This window comes from Aricia agestis, chromosome 4 (genome assembly GCF_905147365.1).
Source record: "Aricia agestis chromosome 4, ilAriAges1.1, whole genome shotgun sequence".
NCBI classification, from domain to species: domain Eukaryota; kingdom Metazoa; phylum Arthropoda; class Insecta; order Lepidoptera; family Lycaenidae; genus Aricia; species Aricia agestis.
In genome coordinates this window covers 15,672,766-15,696,370 of record NC_056409.1, presented here as the reverse complement: position 1 = coordinate 15,696,370, position 23,605 = coordinate 15,672,766, and the positions used below count along the sequence as shown (strand labels likewise).

General features: G+C 35.8%; 1 protein-coding gene across 1 annotated transcript; it reads left to right on the top strand.

Moving 5' to 3' along the window:
- LOC121725986 (mitochondrial amidoxime-reducing component 1) lies at positions 1-23,214 on the top strand. The gene is made up of 8 exons (XM_042113204.1): positions 1-59; positions 1,836-2,061; positions 13,745-13,889; positions 14,076-14,170; positions 14,288-14,402; positions 16,943-17,148; positions 22,391-22,465; positions 22,943-23,214. Exons 1-8 carry the CDS (start codon positions 47-49, stop codon positions 23,070-23,072), a joined length of 1,005 nt encoding a protein of 334 aa, XP_041969138.1. The 5' UTR covers positions 1-46; the 3' UTR covers positions 23,073-23,214.
- The last annotated feature ends 391 nt before the right edge of the window (positions 23,215-23,605 follow it).

Sequence of the window (23,605 nt, the reverse complement as noted above, 5' to 3'; positions counted from 1 at the left end):
TTTTAATAATAAACCATATATAAACTAGTAATCTGTGTAATAAACGATGTCAAATCAAGGTAAGAAATTAGAATTAGGGAAAACATAAAACGCACAAGTAAATTGTGTGTATACCCTTGAATTTTATGGATTTAAATAATCAACGTCACTAAAATGTTAGTAAATTTATTGTACGAAAATTAAATAAAACATCGTAAGTTTTTATATCATACAATGCAAAGTTTAAGCCCGTCACAGACTTAGCTATAATATATATTAATATACTTATAGCTAATATATTTATAGCTAGGCATATTACTAAGTATATATTTTCTATACTAATTTTCGCGTGACCCCACACTCAGCTATAATATATACGAGCATTTGCCCGCGACTTCGCTCGCGTTAAGAAGTATTATTATATTCAAACTTTCATCCCCTATTTTAACCCCTTGGAGGTGGAATTGATCAAAATCCTTTCTTAGCGGATGCCTACTTCATAATATCTACCTGCATGCCAAATTTCAGCCCGATCGGTCCAGTGGTTTGAGCTGTGCGTTGATAGATCACCATGTCAGTCAGTCACCTTTGAGTTTTATATCTTAATATATATATTTCTTGTGTGCGTGTGTATGTGACTGAACTCCTCCTAAACGACTGGACCAATTTTGATGAAATTTTTTGTGTGTGTTCGTGGAGATTCGAGAATGGTTTAGATTTACAGTTTGGTCTACTGGAAAATATTTTTTCAATTAATTTCTTATTTATAAGGAGTTGTTGATTTTGGAATGTTTTACATTAGATCCGGCGGACGGCGCTATCATCGCATTCAATATTATTCTATTTCAATTTTAGTTTGTCCTGACAGATGGTGCTACGATTAATTTGAAAAAAATTTTGTTATTCAATTCATGTGCTGATTAAAATATTAAATAAATAACACATAGGCTACAATTTTAACCGACTTTCAAAATGGGGGAGGTGTTATGTTCGTTTTCTTATATTCAACGATTACTCCGCCGTTTGTTAACCGATTTTCAAAATTTTTCTTTTGGTATATAGGGTATCATCCCAATTTGGTATTATATTCAGAAAAGTGGTGATCTGATGAAGGATCCATAAGTAATCGAGGGAACTCCTCAAAACTTATAGGGAAACATATGGTGACTTCGGTTTCGTGAGAAGTATTCTAAGCATATGCTACCAACAAGTAAGATTTTGCACCGAGATATACCTGGTATACCGTGGTTCGGAAGGTGCTGAGAGAATTCCTGATTCTTTATAGATACAAGTTTGGGAGTTTCGGCGTTGTTTTAAGAACAGAAAACATATGCTACTATGCAAATTACATTCTTCATCATCATCATCATCATCATCACTACCATATTATAACATTTCATAGTCTTTTAGATCAAGACTCGAGTTTGTCAAGCGATAATTAAAAAAAATCTATATCTACCTAATATTATAAACCTGAAGAGTATGTTTGCTTGAACGCGTCAATCTCAGAAACTACAGGTCCGATTTAAAAACTTATCTCAGTGTTAGATAGATCATTTATCGAGTAAGACTCATCATTTATCGAGAAGGTTATATTATATTATTACTCTAAGACTAATACGACAGAAGAAACTCAGGAAAATGTGGGAAAAACGGGGGAAATATTTTTTATGGGAAAATGTACCTACGGATTCTGTAAAATTTCTAATTTACGCGGGCGAAGCCGCGCGGGACATCTAGTATTATATAGATTTCTGGTAGCTCTACTAAAATATATATTATAGTATGGTATATTAATATAATATATTATAGCTAAGTCTGTGACGGGCTTTAAAGTAGTATTTACATTCTTGTAGGTCAATATGTCACCACAGCCATCTCAACAGTGGGAGTCGTGGGTGGAGCCTACTGTGCCTACCAATGCTACAAACAGCTTATGAAACCAAGACTACCCACTGAATGGAAGAAAGTAGGCACCTTGAAGGAGCTGATGATTTACCCAATTAAATCATGTGCACCAATATTTTTAACTTCAGCTGAATGTACAACACTTGGACTTAGAGATGGATGGTTACGAGACAGGTAATGTTATATTGTTACCATTCTCTTTTGAAAGTACTTTTCATCATGAAACAATATTATTATATATCCTTTTGAGTATCCATGATTTCAGATACTATGTTATTAGATCCTTACATATTAAGAAATTGGCGTTTTGCTGTACAGGCCACTTTGATCTCAAATATCTCCTCCTCTTTGGTTAAGAATTCCAAATTCAAAGGAGACTGAAACTGGTGGGCCCAAATGTAATAAGTTCAGAGTTGGTTTAAAAAATAAGTTAATTTTTTCTGTATGAAATACCAAAAATCTACATAAATTCTCAATCTACAAGAGGAGAAATATGCAAATAACTGTTTTTGTGAAATAATCGATTAAACGATTAATCAAATTAAAAATGATATTTCAATTATTTATTTACAGAATAAAAACTTCACACTAGGTATTAAACTTATAGAAAATATATTAAACTACACATTATATGTCTACAATTCAATAAAACAACATATAAGAATATTTTATTTAAAAACATCCCTTTCGATTATCAATTTCATATTGATCAAAATCATTCAGTATCTAGTCTGTGGCAACATAAAATTGACAATTGCTTGCCGTTATCTGTGTTTTACTTGTTTCGTGTTTTTCGATGCGTTTTGAGTGCTTTTCCGAATATTTTATGTTTTCAACGACCACTGCTTTGTTTCTTACGGACTCCGAACCCGTCTACGTTGTACGACCCTTGCTTTCATATTGGACACCGAAGATTGCCTGCAAGTTTGACTTGGAACTGTTAATTTGGATTTTGCTGCTTTTGAGCTTGTGGATTGGATATTGTTGAAACGATGGATTGCTGTGTGAATTGCGGGATAGTAACTAGTCACTGCAATACATTAGGGCGACGACCATTAAACGATGAAAATATTCTATCAGTGATTCGGCAATGGCTTGCACCTCAGTCTGTAATTAAATATAAACTCACCTATGTAGGTACTACCTTGATAGACTTATTAATACATACAGCTACAAGGCATATGCAGATTATTTACGATTAAAGCAAAGAAAATTCTAAAGACTGCATAGTCATTGTACTATATAATGAGATATTCATTTTAGGATAGGTATCATTTCCTTTTTTTAGTTAAGCAGTAATGACCATGTTTGTCAAGCGTGTTGGGATTTGGCTTAAAACCCATGAGCTCTTAACCAGGGAAGACTACTAGGACACCGCAACATTTGTTTCCACTGTGGACGCTCTCTAGCTGCACTAGTCAGTCATGCACTTCACACCAACTCAATTCGTGAATCTAGAATTTATAATGTCATAAAAGAATGGATTATTCCTCAAACTGTAAGTAAATAAATTAACATTTTCTTTACTGCAATCAAAGCATAAAGTATGGCCTGCCTCATTACATTGTACAGGTCGATGCCCTATCATATAATTAGGTAGGCCATGATGTACCTAAGCATATCACTCGACGACAAGACACTCTTCATATAGTAGTAATATCACGAATAGTAGAACCACAACAACCAGGTCTTCCTAATGTGTCTCCAAATGTAGGAGTTAGCAGCAACCAACCAGTACCTAGAAGGTACTGGTTGGTTGTTTTGTCCATGAGAGCCATTGAAACTGAAAGAAGGTGCTTCATTGAAGGATGCCAAAGAACAGAGAGATACAGAGTACCACTTACTACTCGTAAAATGTTGTTCATTGAATATAAATATTACATCTCTGAAAATAACTGTCTTTGTGATCAACATTTGGTTATCGAAGCATGGGATTTTCTGGATAGTTTGAGATCCAATTATGTTCAGACATTTACAGGGAGACATATATATGATATGATGTCTCTAAAAGAAGTTGAAAGTACTTCACTACTTCAATTCGAAAACAATGGTGAAATGGAGGACCATGTTGTTCACATATGGACTGGGTTAAATAAAGAGCAGTTCAAGCAGATGTTTGCTGAAGTTCCTGAATTATCAGAAATCTCAAAAGCAGCTGTAGCTCTGGCCGCTTATCTCATGAAGCTTAGAACTGGAGACTCAAATGAAAGGTTGGCAACTTTATTAAAAGTATCTAGGACAACTCTTGAAAAGTGGATTTATCAAGTTATAGAACTACTTACTGAGCATTTTGTACACCGAAATCTTGGTTTAAACCACCAGAACAGACAACAATTGGTACAGAGAAATCTCGCAATACCTAAGGCTTTGTTTGGAAGCTTTGAGGGAGTTGACACCCCAATAGCAATTTTTGATGGAACATATTGCTATGTCGAAAAGAGTTCCAATTACTTATACCAAAAAAAAAACATACAGTCTGCATAAGTACAGGAATCTTATGAAACCATTCTTAATAATGTGTACAGATGAATATTATTAGATGTTTTGGGTCCATACCCAGCCACAACATCCGATGCTGACATAATGAAGAAAGAATTTCAACATGGAAGGCCTCTACGAAAATATTTCCAGCCAGCCAGCCAGCAGATAGAGGGTTCCGTGACTTGATTTCTTTGTTGAACCAGTGTGGTTATAGAACTTACGTGCCTGCTTCATTGGAGGAGGGTGAAACGCAATTGTCAACTATTGAGGCAAATAAATCAAGAGCAGTCACCATATGCCCTTGGGTTGTTGAAGTTGTAAATGGCAGATTTAAAAGAGATTTTAAATTGTTACGGCAAAATTATTTTAACATAGCCAGTAAAAGTTTCATGAAAGATTTTGAGGTGGCCTGCTTGTCTCTTAAATAAGTTTCACCCTCCTATATTTGATCGTAAAGATGCTCAAGAAATAATACAAGAAATAGAAAGGTACATGAATACAGAAAATGAGTTAGCCAGTTTTATTATTAATAATAATTATAATAGGCGTCGAGCTAATTTTGAAACAATAACTGTACATAATGATAATTTCCTCAGCTTTCTGAAAGCGAACTTACATTAATTTCATTAGGTACATACCAAATTAAGCAGGCACGATCATATTACGGAGAACATATAAGACAAAATGACGGTTTTGTTATTGAAGTGTGCAGGGAGGTTGCCAATAGCCTACTTCGAGAGTTGTCGGCTTCTAACACATCTTGGCTACTCAGGGGTCGTATATTATCACGACATATAAGTCGGAAAACATATTATATTTATATTTTAGTCGACAGCTCTCGTAGAGGAAGAGAAGCCATTGTACAGCATTATTGCAACTGTATTGTAGGTAGACGAACAGTAGGCTGCTGTGCTCACATAATGTCTATTATATGGTACCTTAGCTGGGCAAGGTACCGCAATATTGTACCCCCTGCACAATTCTTATATGACATTTTAATTATTATTGAAGAGGAATAAAATAGGTATTCTATTAATATAATTGGTTTTATTTTACTACTTTTATTCCATAGTTCACTCCTCCTGGTCGTCTACAATTCCATACTTGTCACCTACCTAGTCGTCTTTGTTTGAGTCTTCATCGACTTCTGATGACTTATCTACTAGATCTAATAAATATTTTTCACAAAGAAAGAAAGAATTTTTTTTTTATTTTCAGCACACACAAGACACAATTATAATATAAGCAGTATAGGAGTAGACAAACTAGTATAATTATTTAACGAATTGTGCCTAGATGTGTCCAAAAAAGGGTTCAGTTCGGCTTAGGCCATGTACCTATGTTGGACACATGACACCATACGGATGTCATTTACCTGACTAAACATAATATTAGTTTATCTAGGGTACTATTTTAATTAAATATGTGGCGGTATTAGTTCACAAACACATATTTTACATGTATTCATCTGAAACAAAGATTTCAACATAACCTCACTTTTACTAAACCTCGAATATCTCAGCTTTCAGATTGTCAATATCTATAGAATTTTCAGCAAGGATCTCTTAATTTTGAACCTTTTAATTCACACCATTTTCATGTCTTACAAACATACAAGGCCCAGAATTGTATGTAATTGTTTCGATCTCCTTTATATAAGTATTCATTTATTTGGTAGGTACATTTGAGTTTCCAAAACAGTCATTCATTTGTTTTTTCTTGATTATTTTTTCTTTGGAGTCGTTCATATCGCACAATGGAAAAATTGAATTTTTTTTTCTCTCCAAAATCATGCATTTAGTCTTTCAGACTATGAGCAGATGAGTTTAACGAATTGTGGCAGGCGGAGATTTTTCTCGATTGGGCACATATCTACATTGATTATTTTGGATCTTAATCCAGTGTGTCTAAGTCCAGGATAAATAAATATTATTATAATAAACTAATAGCCTTTTAAGGCAATTAGTACTGTCTCTGTGTAGGAGCGTTTGAGCTAGCCGATTTGGGTGGTTTTTTTAACCGAAGTTTGTACTTCGTGCTGAGCATTTTAATGTCCTCTTTCACTGTCTGATGGCCCAAGAATTTGTGTACTTCTGAGTTTTTAATGAACCATTGGGCGTTGCACATCTGTTTAAGTATACAATTTTGAGCTCTTTGGGTTATGCTTATATTTGAGGCACTTGCAGAGCCCCACAGTTGTAGGCCATAGGTCCAGATTGGCTTGATAATTGATTTATATATAATATAAGCAGTTTGTTGTTAATAGCCAGTTTAGATGTTCATCCAATCAACCATGAGAGATCTCTTGAGCGGATGTTAAGCTCTTTTCTTTTGGTTTCAATGTGCTTCTTCCAGGTTAGTCGGCTATCAAGATGCATAACCAGGTACTTAACGGTATCACTTTGGGGAAGCTCTCTTTCTACGAGTTTTACTGATGGACATTTGTCCCGACACAACGTAAATGTTACTTGGACGGATTTGCTAGCACTAGCATTTATCCTCCATTTTTTGAGCCATGAGTCAATTTTTGAAAGAATATTCTGCAATTCTAGCGAGGCTATTGTTGGGGATTTATTAGATGCTACAATGGCTGTATCATCAGCATATTGCGGTTGTAACTCCTTGGGTCTGAGGCACGTCAGATGTAAAGATGGTATAAAGTACTGGACCGAGGACCGAACCCTGTGGTACTTCTTTATAGTATACTAGCGACCCGCCCCGGCTTCGCACGGGTATAAAATAAATTATGGCCTTAGTCACTGAAAAATTATTAAAATCGATTCAGTTAAGTAGTTTGATTTTAAATAATTTATATTCATTACTACCCGTGGCCCGCATTGGGTCGGTACCATAGACTTAATATCTTAATATATATATTTCTTGTGTGCGTGTGTATGTGACTGAACTCCTCCTAAACGACTGGACCAATTTTGATGAAATTTTTTGTGTGTGTTCGTGGAGATTCGAGAATGGTTTAGATTTACAGTTTGGTCTACTGGAAAATATTTTTTCAATTAATTTCTTATTTATAAGGAGTTGTTGATTTTGGAATGTTTTACATTAGATCCGGCGGACGGCGCTATCATCGCATTCAATATTATTCTATTTCAATTTTAGTTTGTCCTGACAGATGGTGCTACGATTAATTTGAAAAAAATTTTGTTATTCAATTCATGTGCTGATTAAAATATTAAATAAATAACACATAGGCTACAATTTTAACCGACTTTCAAAATGGGGGAGGTGTTATGTTCGTTTTCTTATATTCAACGATTACTCCGCCGTTTGTTAACCGATTTTCAAAATTTTTCTTTTGGTATATAGGGTATCATCCCAATTTGGTATTATATTCAGAAAAGTGGTGATCTGATGAAGGATCCATAAGTAATCGAGGGAACTCCTCAAAACTTATAGGGAAACATATGGTGACTTCGGTTTCGTGAGAAGTATTCTAAGCATATGCTACCAACAAGTAAGATTTTGCACCGAGATATACCTGGTATACCGTGGTTCGGAAGGTGCTGAGAGAATTCCTGATTCTTTATAGATACAAGTTTGGGAGTTTCGGCGTTGTTTTAAGAACAGAAAACATATGCTACTATGCAAATTACATTCATCATCATCATCATCATCATCATCACTACCATATTATAACATTTCATAGTCTTTTAGATCAAGACTCGAGTTTGTCAAGCGATAATTAAAAAAAATCTATATCTACCTAATATTATAAACCTGAAGAGTATGTTTGCTTGAACGCGTCAATCTCAGAAACTACAGGTCCGATTTAAAAACTTATCTCAGTGTTAGATAGATCATTTATCGAGTAAGACTCATCATTTATCGAGAAGGTTATATTATATTATTACTCTAAGACTAATACGACAGAAGAAACTCAGGAAAATGTGGGAAAAACGGGGGAAATATTTTTTATGGGAAAATGTACCTACGGATTCTGTAAAATTTCTAATTTACGCGGGCGAAGCCGCGCGGGACATCTAGTATACTTATAGGTTTATGGTCGGTACCACGGTACTGCCGCAAAAGCTACTTACGCCCCGCAATTTTTAAATCTGTAATATCTTCGAAAATATTAATTTGAAATTAAAATCGTAATGCTGTAAAGGGCCATAATCAATAATGTATTTAAAGTATTTAATTGAATAAGGATTATTGCCGTATTGGTTAAAATCACTTCGAAAATTAGCCATTATTTGAAGTTAAAAGTAAATGACAAAAAAATATGTTATTGTGGGATATATGACGGCACGAATAGGCCGGCTCGACCGGAGAAATACCACGTTCTCACAGAAAACCGGCGTGAAACAGCGCTTACGCTGTGTTTCGCCGAGTGAGTGAGTATACCGGAGGCCCTCCCCTATTCCCTTCCCTACCCTCCCCTATTCCCTTTCCATCCCTACCCTCCCCTTTTACCCTATTCCCTCTTAAAAGGCCAGTAACGCACCTGCAGCTCTTCTGATGCTGCGAGTGTCCATGGGCGACGAAAGTTGCTTTCCATCAGGTGACCTGTTCGCTCGTTTGCCCCCTTATTTCATAAAAAAAATATACCATCGCGGAATTTTCTGTAGACCTTTTCAATGTGTATGTCGTAGGATGATTTGATAAATCAAATTTTCGCGAAAATTCTAGGGATTTTTTGAAAACACGGATAATTAGATAATGGTGATAACATTTTTCAATTATCCTAAAAAAATTAGGTTTTTGGGAAAACGCGAGTTGCACATTCTTAACGCTGATTGACTTGATTTTTGCTTACTGGCCAACTCTTATTCTGATTAGTTACTATCTTTTCCTATGTATCTTTGAGGTAATAATACATCATAGAATTATAAAGGACATAACCTTAGAATTAGTTTCTGGTTCTGTTAAACTTTCAGCACTAATTTCACAAGTATAAGTCATTTTGTATTTACAGGCACACTTTTAGTTAACTTTTCGCACTAATTTTCAAGTCCAACTGCAATTTTAAACACATTAAATATCAAAAGCTCGCTTACAAAAACAACCACAAACAAAACAACGCGTGACAATGAATTGACATTTAAAACGTCAAGTCTTCAACCAATCAGAGAAGATGTTGTTGTGAGGCGCTTAAACCGACCAATCAGTGATTTTTTTCGATAATAACTAACGATTCGTTTCGCAATCGTACTAAGGCTACTCGCATTTTCGCGAAAACACTACCTTTTGTCAGTAAGATTGAAAAATGTAATCAACATTATCTAATTATCCGTGTTTTCGTGAAAACCCTAGAATTTTCGCGAACATTCTATTTATCAAAATCATCCTACGACATGTACAATGCGCACCCCTGCATTGGTACTTGTACTATTATTATCTATTCATTGTGGCATTGGTAGCGTCCACTTCGAAACGGGCTTAAATCGCAATATTTTAATTTCACCATAACTTCCAAACCAAACGTCCAATTTTAATCATTCAAAGAGCAAATATAATCTACATAAACTGTACTTAGTGATGAAATTTATTTATTTTGATAAGGATTATTAGCATAAGTAAAATAAATGCGTTTAAATGTAGTCCAAAAAAAATTAAGATTTTTAAATAAAAAAATGGTTGTTGTGCCTCACTTGACATAGATAGGTATAGTGTGTTGCGGATATTTTTGTATATATTTATAAGATCTACATTTACTTGGAGCATTGTATAGTTCTATCGTTTATAGTTTAGGCAGCGTACGCAAAATAAGTTTTTTTTCTGGTTGTTTCCGAAAGACTGAAATATCTTACGGAACCCTATATTCTCCAAAATAAAAAGTAGCCTATGTTACTCGTATACAGTGTGTAACAAAAATAAGTGATAATACTTTAGGGTGTGTACGTGTACGAGCGTCACGAGTTTCCCCATACAAAAATGAAAAAAAATTTTGGTCTTTCAGCGCTGCTACTTTCACAGTGAACTCTCTACAAGGAACACGTACACACCCTAAAGTATTATCACTTATTTTTGTTACACCCTGTATAATGCAGCTTTCGAATGGTGAAAGAGTTTTTTTTGCTGCCATTTTACAACCGTGAAAGAGAGAAAAAATTTGAGAGCTAATTTGTCGATAAAATATGCCATAGATTATGACATTAAAGGATCGGACACCGGTGTCGGGACACATTGTATAATAATAATATCATGGTCAATATGGATCCCCCATTAGATTATCATATATATTGGATCCGACATCATTGAGTCAATGATATTGGATAATGTAATATAGACATATGATTCATTTCTTCCTTGATCATAGATTTTTGACATTTGCTAAGAGATTGGATCCAATACGGTCATAGAAATAGGTGTTTCCAGTTATTTTATATAAAAAAGAGTTTTTAATTTCTTGTTCGTTAATATGTTTCAAATAATGTAATGTAATTATTTTTCTAATTATATACTTGGATAATCTTGTTGAAATAACAAAAAAACAAGCCATATTAAAAATGACGATGTCTTTTGACAAATCGAATTCTCTGAGATCTAGTAACCCTGACATCAATACCTGTCAGCGTTAGCGCTCTCCATTGGCAATTGAAACCACATATGACGTAAAATAGGATCAATGAAATATGATAATGTAATATGCATATACAGGGTGTCCCGTAAATCGACGATAAGCCTTAAACCAGTGATAGGCCAGGTTACAACAGTTCTCAAAAAAATTAAAAAAAAAGTCCAAGTAATGTGTCCCAAAAAATACAAAGCTTTTAAAAAAAATCGAAAAATCGACATCTTGTGGCGGTTTTTTAGTTCCCGGCACTACAAATTTCTACTTTTTTTGTTTTTTTTTTTTTTTTTTTTTGTCATCCTGAATAATGCTTTAGTAAACTGGTACCTAAGATTTAAATGAGGCTTTTTGCCCAAAACAATTATTCGAATTAAATAGTTTGCTCTACTTTAACCGACTGTACTGAAAAAAAAATGTACCACGCTTGTTTGGCAAGTAATTTTAAAAGTTGGCGCAGTTAATAAGGATTCCAAAATGGTATGACACTTGCTAGATTGTTTCTTAAATTTTGGACAATATTGATTTTTGTAAAGGAACTCAGTTTTCGACAATTTTTTCTTACTTACTTAAAATGATTCAAGTGTACCCAGGACTTTCTTCTAAGTGATATTATGATTTGTATGAGACGGAGAGAAACATTCAATGAGTGTAAGAGAGACAGATAGTGACGCCACAAGTACGTGAGATGGGTAGATACAATGCTACTAGTGTGAGCGAGACAATGTCACTATTGTCCATGGTCCCGACGTACAGCACACAAAGTACAATAGATCAGTACGTTACTCTACTTCGTTTACTGCGCACACCGTATTCGTTCGTCTTGATTTCGTACATACCCCTTTTTGCTTTGTTTATTGGACTCGATTGCTTGTGATTTGGTTTTGGACTGCTTAGTTTCTCTTTCAACGACCTTTGCTTTCTCCTGGACTAGCGTTGATCGTGTGATTGTGTAGTACCACCATGTCAGTGTACACCGCACAGGAATATGCCAACATGCATCTCATTTATGGTGAATGCCGATGCAATGCCAATGCTGCAGCTAGGCTTTACCGCCAAAGATACCCAAACGCTGCTCGTCATCCCGATTATCGAGTTTTTTTGAATTTGCACCGTTCACTCTCAGAGGGACGATTCCCAAGCCAAGTACACAGTGAAGGAAGAAGTCGCTTGCCTTACGATGACATCGTACTACGAACAGTCGCAGAAGATCCAAGTACTTCAGTACGACAAATCGAAGAAAGCACAGGAGTGCCCAAAAGTGTTGCCCATCGAATCATGAAAAGTCATGAGCTCCACCCATACCACGTCACGCGAGTACAAACTTTACTACCCCGGGACTATCTCCCAAGAGTTACGTTTTGTGAAACGATGTTACAAAGACACCGGGAAGATCCACAATTCATAGATAAAATTTTATGGTCCGATGAGTCCACTTTTAAAAAAGATGGGTACATGAATCTACACAACTTACATGAGTGACATGTAGATAATCCACATTTGATGAGAGAGGATAAATCCCAGTATCGATTCAAAATAAACATGTGGACCGGGATTCTAAACGGGAGAATCATCGGACCTTTTGAGCTGCCAGAAACCTTGAATGGCGTCATTTATTTGGACTTTTTAAGAAATAATTTACCAAATTTATTAGAAGACGTACCTCTGCACATTTACAGAGACATGTGGTTCCAGCAAGACGGCTGTCCGGCGCACTATGCCCGTCCAGTGCGAGATTATTTAGATACTGAATATCCAGAAAGGTGGATAGGGTCTGGTACCATTTCGTGGCCAGCCCGTTCACCTGATTTAAATCCGCTAGATTTTTTTTACTGGGGAGCTGTGAAAGAAAAAGTGTATACAAAGCCAATTGAAAATCTAGTTGAACTGCGACAACAATTAACGCGAGCAGCTGAATTAGTTAATAACGGCAGATTTGCCCGTCTGATAAAGCGGTCTTTTTTAAAAAGATATCGAGCTTGCATTCGTGCTGGTGGGAGGCAGTTTGAACATTTGTTATAATGTAATAAAATATTTTAGACTCCGAAAATTTGTTTCAAATAAAAGCTTCCTAAATCCTAAAACACCTTTCCTAAAGTTAAAAGTAATGAGACACTATGGCCCCCGTGGCCCGTGATATTCTTTTACTTCTTAGATTTTATCTCCCTCGTACACTCGTTGAATGTTTCTCTCCGTCTCATACAAATCATAATATCACTTAGAAGAAAGTCTTGGGTGCACTTGAATAATTTTAAGTAAGTAAGAAAAAATTGTCGAAAACTGAGTTCCTTTAAAAAAATCAATATTGTCCAAAATTTAAGAAATTATCTAGCAAGTGTCATACCATTTTGGAATCCTTATTAACTGCGTCAACTTTTAAAATTACTTGCCAAACAAGCGTGGTACATTTTTTTTCAGTACAGTCGGTTAAAGTCGAGCAAACTATTTAATTCGAATAATTGTTTTGGGCAAAAAGCCTCATTTAAATCTTAGGTACCAGTTTACTAAAGCATTATTCAGGATGACATACAAAAAAAAAAAAAACAAAAAAAGTAGAAATTTGTAGTGCCGGGAACTAAAAAACCGCCACAAGATGTCGATTTTTCGATTTTTTTTAAAAGCTTTGTATTTTTTGGGACACATTACTTGGACTTTTTTTTTAATTTTTTTGAGAACTGATGTAACCTGGCCTATGACTGGTTTAAGGCTTATCGTCGATTTACGGGACACCCTGTATGATCAAATGATCATATATATTGGATCCTATATATGATCATAGAAATGATCATATTATATAATGTAATACCCCCCTATAACAAAACTTTTTTTTTCTTCAAAATTCAGAGTTCTGATGATAATAGACCAAAAGAACAACTTTATAACAGCCAGGGCTTACCCGGAACTCCTACTGGTATATCCCACTGTCAGGAGCTCTATTCTCTCACTAAAACACAAAGATATGGAGACAGTATATTTGAATTTGGCTGAGGTAAGTAGCTGAAACATTTTGATATTAATAAATAATAATGTCGAATTTGTTAAGTACATTTTTCAAAATGTTTGCAATGTGGTTTATGAAACTGGTAGGAAAATGCAGAATTCCAAATGACATATTGTATCTTTGTGAACCTTATGTTGGACATTAACAATTAAAATTTTTGCTTTTGATCATCAGGTGGTTGCCCTGGGCAAAGTGGAACAAGCTAAGGTCTGGGGTGTAACTGTACCAGTCTTTGATTGTGGCAAAGAAGTCAGTGAGTGGATTTCTAAGTGAGTAATAAATTTACCTGCACTTAGTTTTTTTTATTATTTTGTAATTAAATTGTAACAAACAGTACAATTTTACTGTAGAAATATTAATATATTTGTATAATAAAATAATTGCAGATTGTTGAACAGACCTGATGAGAGTTTCCGCCTTGCATATTATGCGTCACAAAGCTGTCGTGATTTAAGGCTGACAAGTACTGATAAAGTTTACAAATTCACCAAAAATGATTCAGTAAGTTCCAAAAATGTTTTAACCTATTTGCTTTCAGAATCTAGATAATGTACTCTTTTCATAGGTACTCAGAGTTTACGCGAAAATTCGCTCATGATTTGGAATCCGCACATTTTTTGTAACAATAACTGTACTTATCTATACTTCTATACTAATATAATATTATAATTCTGCAGAGTTTGTTTGTTTGTTTGTTTGAACGCACTAATCTCAGGAACTACTGGTCCGATTTGAAAAATTCTTTTACTGTTGGATAGCCCATTGATTGAGGAAGGCTATAGGCTACATTTTATCATGCTAAGACTAATAGGAGCGAATAAATAGAGGAAAATGACGAATAAACGGGATAAATTATTTGAAATGGCTTACTTGAACGCGCTAATCTCAGGAACTACTGGTCGATTTAAAAAATTCTTTCAGTGTTAGATAGCCCATTGATTGAGGAAGGCTATAAGCTATATTTTGTTACGCTAAGACTAATAGTAGCGAATAAATAGAGGGAAATGTGGAAAAAACGGGGGAAATTATATGAAAGGGCTTATTTGAACGCGCTAATCTCAGGAACTACTGGTCTGATTTGAAAAATTCTTTCAGTGTTAGATAGCCCATTTATCGAGAAAGGCTATAGGCTATATTTTATCTCGCTAAGACTAATAGGAGCATAGAAATAGAGGAAAATGTGGAAAAAACGGAGGAAAATTATTACTGGAGCAATTTTTATGTTATTTGGCAAACATGAAGAATAGACCACGTTAAGGAACAAAGGCTATTTTATGCGGAAAAATGTACGGTTGCGTGAAATTCCTAAATTACGCAAGCAAAGCCGCGCGAAAAATAAAATCGTAGGAAAGTCAATTCTGTATATTGAATATTTTTGTACAATAAATAATACTTGGGATGTGATCTACTATGCTAACGCGGACGAAGTCGCGGGCAACAGCTAGTATTGTATAATGTCCTTTCCTGATTTCCATGCAAATGAAAATACCATTCAAACTTTCAGCTAAATTACTTTAGTGGCTTAAGCGTGATGAGTGATGAGTTGATGACTGATGAGGCAATTGCAAGTTTCTATTAAACCCATCAACTCCCAAGTGGAACCCGGGTGCCGCATAACAATTGAATATCTATTGTGTCTGTGATTCCCACGATCGAAGTGTTACAAAGCAAATGCCTGCACAAGGCGCTAAATTTGTATGTACTATTAATAGTCTTTGATTCTTTGAGGTTAGAAGCAGACACACTATTGCGTTTATATTATAATATTACTATACATAAACTTCTAAATGACCTCAGCAATTATTAATAATACAGTTTTTATCTATGAAGCAAGTTAAAAGATAACTACGTGATAACTACCAACATTCTTTGTATTGCTTGGAATTTTGAAATCCTTGTATCCCATACACAAGGGTCAGGGTTCAGTAGGTTCATAATAATATCAATAGTTTAATCAACACTCATACATATTTTTAAACTACAGATAAATAATATTTGTATTGATAATGTGCTATCAGCAGTCAACACTTTAATTATTATTATTATATGGATATAGTATAATAATATGTACGGCTTGAAAAAGATAACAAGACTATTTATATTATTTTTACATTCACCTTTCTTATGTAAGTGTCATAGTTCAAATAACATATTTTAAGTTTTAACTATCAGATTAGCACAGCAGTCCTAAACCTTTTTCTTATACGGGCCACAAATATGGTGTAATCACCCCTAAATAACACGCCCACGGTTTGCGGCCCGCAACCTTTGTGAGATTTTAAAAAGCCTTACAAGTAGAAGATAATTTTTTTACTAAAGAAATGGTTATTATTCGTTGACTATAAAAGATAGACATAATATGTTGATTGCTGTCGCAGACTCACTGTCGCACTCAGAGTGGAACATTAATTACTTGAATGTAATTAATTTAAAATTTTGACATAGGTACATTATCTGTCAAACTCTTTATTAAATTGAAGCTGAATCATAATTAAATGTCTCTGAGTACGGCGGTTATTTATAGATAATAATGAATACTTACTATAATTAATTAAAAAACATTATTAATTAATTATAGTAATTAAAACATAAAGTAAAACATTATTTTTATGTATCATCAATACTTTTCACAGCTCAAGCGTATTTCGCTTGAGCTGCGAATAGTATTGATGATGTGATTTTATGGCAAATTTTTACCACATTCTTGCAATTTTCGGAGGCATCTAATATTTTTCAGAATAATATATACCTAACTTATGTCCATCAGTAAATGCTGGTGTAGTTGTAATTGGACCTCAGTCTAAATGCCGTGTGTTGATAATGTTATTTTACTGTATGTTGTTATTCTGTGGTCTGTAACTGTACCGTAATAAATAAATAAATAAACAAATCACAAAGGGTGTAGCTTTCCGTAGGTGAAATAATTTTTAAAATCCGTTCAGTAGTTTTTAACCCTATTCAATACAAACACAAATTTTTCCTGTATATATAGATAGTTATATTTGGTGTTATAATATTCATAGTCATATCTGTTATAACAGGGGGCGTTCCCAGATGAGGTGTCCTATAACTTGGTAAACGAGGCATCTGTGCAAGACCTGAATGGACGTCTCAAAGAGTCTACAGTAACTCATCACAACTTCCGCGGTAACTTCCTACTGAGCGGCGCCGAACCGTACGCCGAGGACAACTGGAAATATGTCAAGATAGGAGACAATGTCTTCGAGGTTATAAAACCGTGCTTTAGGCAAGTTTCTTTAATTAAAATATTATTATTTCTCGATATCAACTAAAGTACTCAAACTAAAATAGGTATATGTTAATGCTAATTGCATTGTTTGATCCATTATTGATTACATAAGACATTTACTAAATAAACATTTTATATGTGGGAGCCATGGCTCCCACGTAAAAAAATAATAATGCCGAAGCATGCTACGGCACGAATGGGCCGGCCAGGGCTCGGAACCGGTATTTTTTTAACCAGGTTAAAGCGCTCTTTAAGCGGTTTTTGGATTTGTGTCCGCTCGGAGCGAAATCGAGATGCGAGCGGTATTGCTTCTGACATTAACCTGGTTAATTCCTCGCGGAAAGTAACTAGTGCAGTGATATCTTCTTTCCCTTTCTAGTGCACCATCTAATAGCCAATAGGCCATAACTTGTTTATTTGTTTTGAATGTGTGGTAAAGTGTTCAGATCAGAATTTAGTTTGTGATTAAAAAGAATGGGTCGGAAAAAGTCTAATATCATCCATAAGACCATAACTATTTTCAATTCAACAAAAATAAAAATACTATTAAGTATAAAATATATCTAGCAAAAGAAACACATGTGAATACTTGATACCTGTTAAACTCCCTGTTTAAAAAAAACTAGCTCTTAAATCTAAATCAATACCGAAATCTATAGTACGACGAATACAAAACGGATATAATTTTTACTATGTAAAATGAAAAAAACATAACATTAATAGCATACCAGGGATACTGATGGTCCGGGAGCTGTCAATCTCAAAAGTTCCCTAATAGCGTGCATGGTTTTTTTGATGAAAATAGATAGTTTATAAGTATGGGAACTTGAAACGCTCGCTTTACGTGGATTTGCAAAGGAAGTGCGTAAAAAAAAAGAAAAAAAGTGAATAAATGTTTTGCCCTCACCATGTGCACTGGTTTGCTTAGAAGTGTTGATTGAAAATTTCTTTACTTTCGATTCCGGTCACTTGCTCTACATTCGAGAAGGACATCAACCATCCCAAGGTGGCGTTGGTTTTATAGTCCACAAATCGTTTAAGAGAAACATTGTAGAAATGGGTGGCAAGAGTGGCATACCTTGTGCTAAAGGTTACCTGATCGATACTACCTTAAGTCAGTTAATCCAAGTGTATTATATATGTGTGATATTGATCACATACACATCTCTGAAGTCTGAATATAATATGACGTTTCGTCCGTTATCAATTGATTATTGAGGTTTAATACCGGAAGTGATCACGGACTGGTAAGAGGCAGCCTGAGTATAAACGTCAGTTTAGAGCGAGCACATTTAGTGAGGTCAACTCTAAGACCTGTACGGCTCCAGGTCAAAGCTGGTTGCGAGAGCTTCCAGCTAGAACTGCAAAATCGATTCGCCATGTTGGAAACCACAAACGACATAGACCACGCCGCCAACAGTCTGACTCGTGTCATCTGCGAGGTGGGTCGTAAATACTTTCCCCCGAAGACCTATGGACGTAAGTCTATGCTTACCAGCGAGACTCTGGAACTAATGAGGAAAAGACGAAAAAACACCATAGCCACACAATCTAAGTGTCAGGTTCTCAACCGGGAGATTAAAAAGAGTGTTAGGCGTGACATCCGTCGCCTCCGTCGGGCGAATACCCAAGCCATTGCGCGTAATAAAGGCTATGAGAAAACATTTCATAGCGTCGAGACCTGGGCTGTATAACAGGAATCCATGCAGAGATGCCTAGTAGACTACTGCTATGTCGAGGTATTAAAATGTCTGTACAAGGCCGCAATAATGACTGTCCAAGTGCAAGAAAAGAGAACAAGTCCTATCCAATTACGCCGAGGAGTAAGACAGGGAGATGTTATTTCTCCGAAACTGTTTAATAACGTGTTGGAGGACGTTTTTAAGAAGCTTGATTAGCACGGACGGGGTCTAAACAGGCCAGCACATCTCACTTTTGCGGTTTGCAGACGACATAGTCATTATTTCAGAATCTCTGCAAGACCTGGAAGAGATGCTGAAAAGCCTAAGCAATTTTTCCGGACGGGTGGGACTCGGGATGAACCTAAAGAAAATCAAAGTCACGTTTAATAAACATGTTCTCCCGAGACCTGTCGTCGTTAATGGCGCTAGTCTCGAAGTTCTGCAATAATGCGTATATCTTGGCCATACAATTCAACTAGGGCGGCACAACTTTGAGAAGGAGGCGAATAGAAAAATACGCTTAGGCTGGGCTGCATTTGGGAAGCTCCGAAATATCTTTGAATCGTCGATTCCACTATGGGTTTTTAATCAATGCGTTCTACCGGCAATGACATTCGGAGCTGAAATGTGGACACTCACCGTAAGACTAGTTCACAAGTTTAAGGTTGCTCGGCGTAAAGAGCTATGTTGGGAGTATTTTAGGTGGACAAAAATCCTAATATAGTCATTCGCCAGAGAACTTAAGAGGATACACCAGGGGCGAGAGAAATTGAAAATAGGTATTTGAAAATGTATTGCTGTCTCACCAATCTCAAGTCTCCCACCGCAGAGCGCGATAGAGGCAACACGACAAAAGTACTAATAAAAGAACAGAAAATCTTCGATTCGTTGTCCGCTGATTCCTTCTCCAAAACTTAACCGATTTAAGTACTTTTTTCATTAAGAATTAAAGCAAGGCTTGAGCTGTGTTCCTATGTTTTATTTTTTTTGTATATTTTAGCCAGTTTTGTTTTCTGGGTGTTTGAACACAGAGGAAAATCTGGCCATTTTTTTGGGTTTTTGGACGTTCTTATCTTTTTTAATAATAAAATTATGAAAAAAAAGAAAACATAGGGACATGCTAATAGTGGCCATAGATATTCAGGAAAAAATTCATAACGCTACCGGCATTATCTAGGGAGGAAACAGGGGACAACGTTTGTATGGAAAAACGGCCGTGTGGACTCCTCTTAAGTCACCGACATCGCTCATAGAATTAGCACGCTGGAGTGGAAGTGGGCTGGTCATGTCTGCAGACGAGAAGACGGTAGATGGAGTAGACAAGTTTTAGAGTGGAGACCACGCTTAGGCAAACGTAGTGTAGGACGTCCCACAGCACGGTGGACTGACGATTTGAAGAAAGTGGCTAGCAGCGGTTGGATAAGGGCTGCCCAAGATCGGAATGGTTGGTTGGTCATTGGGGGAGGCCTACGTTCAGCAATGGACGGCAATAGGCTGATGATGATGATGATGAATGTCTACTTTAGGATTATCTTGGTTTGCGGGCTCACAAATGGCCGGACGTGTTCGGCACACCACCTTAAAGTTTATTGACTCTGAACTCGTTTTCAATAAAGTTTAGTCAATAAATATAATCTAGATTCTAGAATAATAATTTATGTTTTTGTAAAATTACTATTGTGTCATGATGATTTTAACTTTACATTCAACTTCAATCAATACTTTTTTTTAGATAAAATAACCTTTTTTTTTAAATACGCAAACCAATTTTTTTCCTGAAAGGTAAAGAAATTTTATATTGAATACACTTTAGGCAAACCAGTGCACATGGTGACGGTAAAACATTTCTTGGCAAAGGCCTCCCCCAGGGTCTTCCATTTTTCTCGCTCTTGCGCCATCGGCTAGCCGGGCTGGTATTATGCATCCAGCTCATCGCGCCATCTCTTTCTTGGCCGGCCACGGTTGCGTCGTCCGTCTTCGGGTACCCATTCAGTTGTTAACTTTGCCCAGCGCAGCGGTCGGGGTGCATTCGGCTAACATGGCCAGCCCAATCCCATTTTAGTTTTGCCGTCTTGGCTCCTACATCCTTGATACCTGTTTGGGAGCGCAGTGTGGTGTTTCTTATTTTGTCGACTAGTTTTATTCCCAACAAACTGCGCTCTTTTTTTGCGAATCGGTCAATGACCATGTTTACGTACCGTAGGTTAGGACGGGCAGAATACACAGGTCGACGAGTCTGCGTTTCAGGGAGATTGGTAAATCTCCCTTCATCAGCGTCTTCATGGACCAGTAGCTCTTCTAGGAGTTTTCGATTCGTCGATCGACTTCCTTCCCTTGTCTGTTATGAAAAGAAACTAACTGGCCCAAGTAGATGTACTCGTCGACACAGTGTATGTCTTGCTCGTCTACCTCAAGTCTCAACCCAACGTCTCGTGCTGTTGGTCATTAATTGAGTTTTGGACCTGTTCATTGTAAGTAAAACATTTATTCACTATTTTTTTTCTTACATTTTTTATACGAACTTCCGGCTTTGCAAATCAATCTAAACTATCTATTTTTATCAAAAAAATTAATGCACGCTATGAGGGCACTTTTAAGATTGACAGCTCCCAGACCATGACTTGCACACTATCCTGTTCAGTAATGGAGTCTTATAACTACCAAATCTAATAAAATTTTTTTCTTTACAACCTCACCATAAAAAAGATTTACCTATTCTTAGGGAAATAATATCAATACACTTTCTTACCTCTATTTTTATTCATATTCATTTCGAAATCTTTCTGTATTTCGATGGAGTGGCGACACTATAATATTCTTGGGTATCGTTTGAAAATTAACGTCTTGCTTGACTTTAAGGCCCTTCCCCTACGGAGATTTCATAATTTACCGTATTTAGAGCCTTATAAACTCATAAATTGAAAGCTACAAAGCTATAATAAAAATACAGCAATAATCTTCAGTATATCAACATTTCTTTACACGTTTTAAATTTTTTATTTTTGTTTATTATACTTATGATTTCCAAAGTAAAACCAATTTATTGAAATTCAAGCATAAAACATTCAGCATCTCCGTAGTGTTTACAAATGACTTTTATTTGAAACACACGCCAATAGATCGACAATATCATAAACTACATATTTCACGTTTTAATTTTTTTAAGGTCAATTTTGAACTAAGATAAGTAAAAAAATAGGGTTTAAAGCTAGTTTTTAAAAGGAACGGGTGAGTATTGTGGTGTGTGTGAGTGGGCGGGGCGAGCGATATCGCGAACGGTTCTAACCGATATTTTGAGCAGTGAGCGATTTTATTTTGCTCTTAGAACAAAACCAGAAATAATTTCGGTCCGTTCAGAGCGGAATCGAAATGAAAACGCTCTTTTGAAAATGTATGGCGCTTCTCACGAACAGGATCGCGACAATTAACCAAGTTTCCGAGCCCTGTTCAGGTGACCCGTTTACTCGTTTGCCACATAAAAAAAAAACAAAGAATTTATTTTATTATGCTTTTTAAGTATTTTGTTAAATTATAATGTTTATTGATTTTTGTTTTAGATGCGTTTTGACTACTATTGATCCGGAAACTGGTATTCATAATCCTAAAACTGAACCCATTGAGACATTAAAAAGGTATGTAACTTTCTACGATATATCCAAAGAACCTAAATGATTACCGTTGCGAATCGCGATGCACTTTAGGAAGCCCTGCTCTATGCTATAAAGTCCTTACTAGTTACTTTAAAGGTGAGACCGCAATAGGCGCAACTAAACTACCGCGTAACGCTCCGCTGCAGTGTAATGTCGATCATTTTCTATTGACATTTGACACAACCTGCCATTTAAAAACAAGTACTTATTAAGTTAAAACCTAAAATCTTACAATTAAGTAATAATATTAGTTCAATTATCCTTGATGCGAAAAACCTTTATACAAATATAGCAAAAAAAAAACATATCCAGGGTGAATAGCCCAGGCCCCAAATTACATCATAAAAAAGAAACCTAAAATCTTACCACAAAAGATTAAACATCTATTGAACAGTTAATTCTTTTGTGGTAAGACCGATAGAATTTTCCTCTTGTTTATAATTTGACATATTTTTCCAGCTACCGTCAAGAACCGGACCCGGTGAAACGTAAGGCTGCTGGGTCTTCGCCGCGCATGGGGCTGCAGATGGCGCTGCGCTCCGCTCCTGGGACATCTCTATCCGTAAACGACGACATTTACGTCGCATAAAACTCAATATAAAGGGAAACATGCATTCCATTTTTTGTAGTTTATTTTTTTACTGTTATTGAGTGTTTAGATTCTTTGAATACTTATCGCTATATTTTTACATTAATATACTCGTTACTTCTGTAAAGATTTTAGAAAGTTTGGTTGTATATTTCATTTTTATAGTTTTGCCTTCTAACAAAAATATTTAACGCAGCGCTTAGCTAAATTATTCAATCAAGGCGCATGTAAAGTCATTCCTTAGGTCAGGGGTTCCCAAATTGCGCGCCGCTGCGCCCTAGTGTGCCGTAGAAAGGCAAGAGGGGCGCCGTGACTCGATCCTCCATCATTATCCGAAACCACAAATATTATATAATAAAAATATTAAGTATGTAAAGCGGATAGATGATTAAAATATTAGTTCATTATTATTGACCTGCATAGCCTGACATAATCATTAAAGAGGTAGAGTATATCACACTTAATAATACATTTTTATTATTAAGTGTGAACGTGTAAGTTAAAAAGCAAACTAAAAGGGAAAAAATAAGATA

Bases quoted from the DNA above. Each gene is read 5' to 3' on its own strand.
- LOC121725986 (XM_042113204.1), top strand. The intron at 14,171-14,287 runs GTGAGTAATAAA...AAATAATTGCAG, and splicing joins GTCAGTGAGTGGATTTCTAA to ATTGTTGAACAGACCTGATG. The intron at 22,466-22,942 runs GTATGTAACTTT...ATATTTTTCCAG, and splicing joins CCCATTGAGACATTAAAAAG to CTACCGTCAAGAACCGGACC.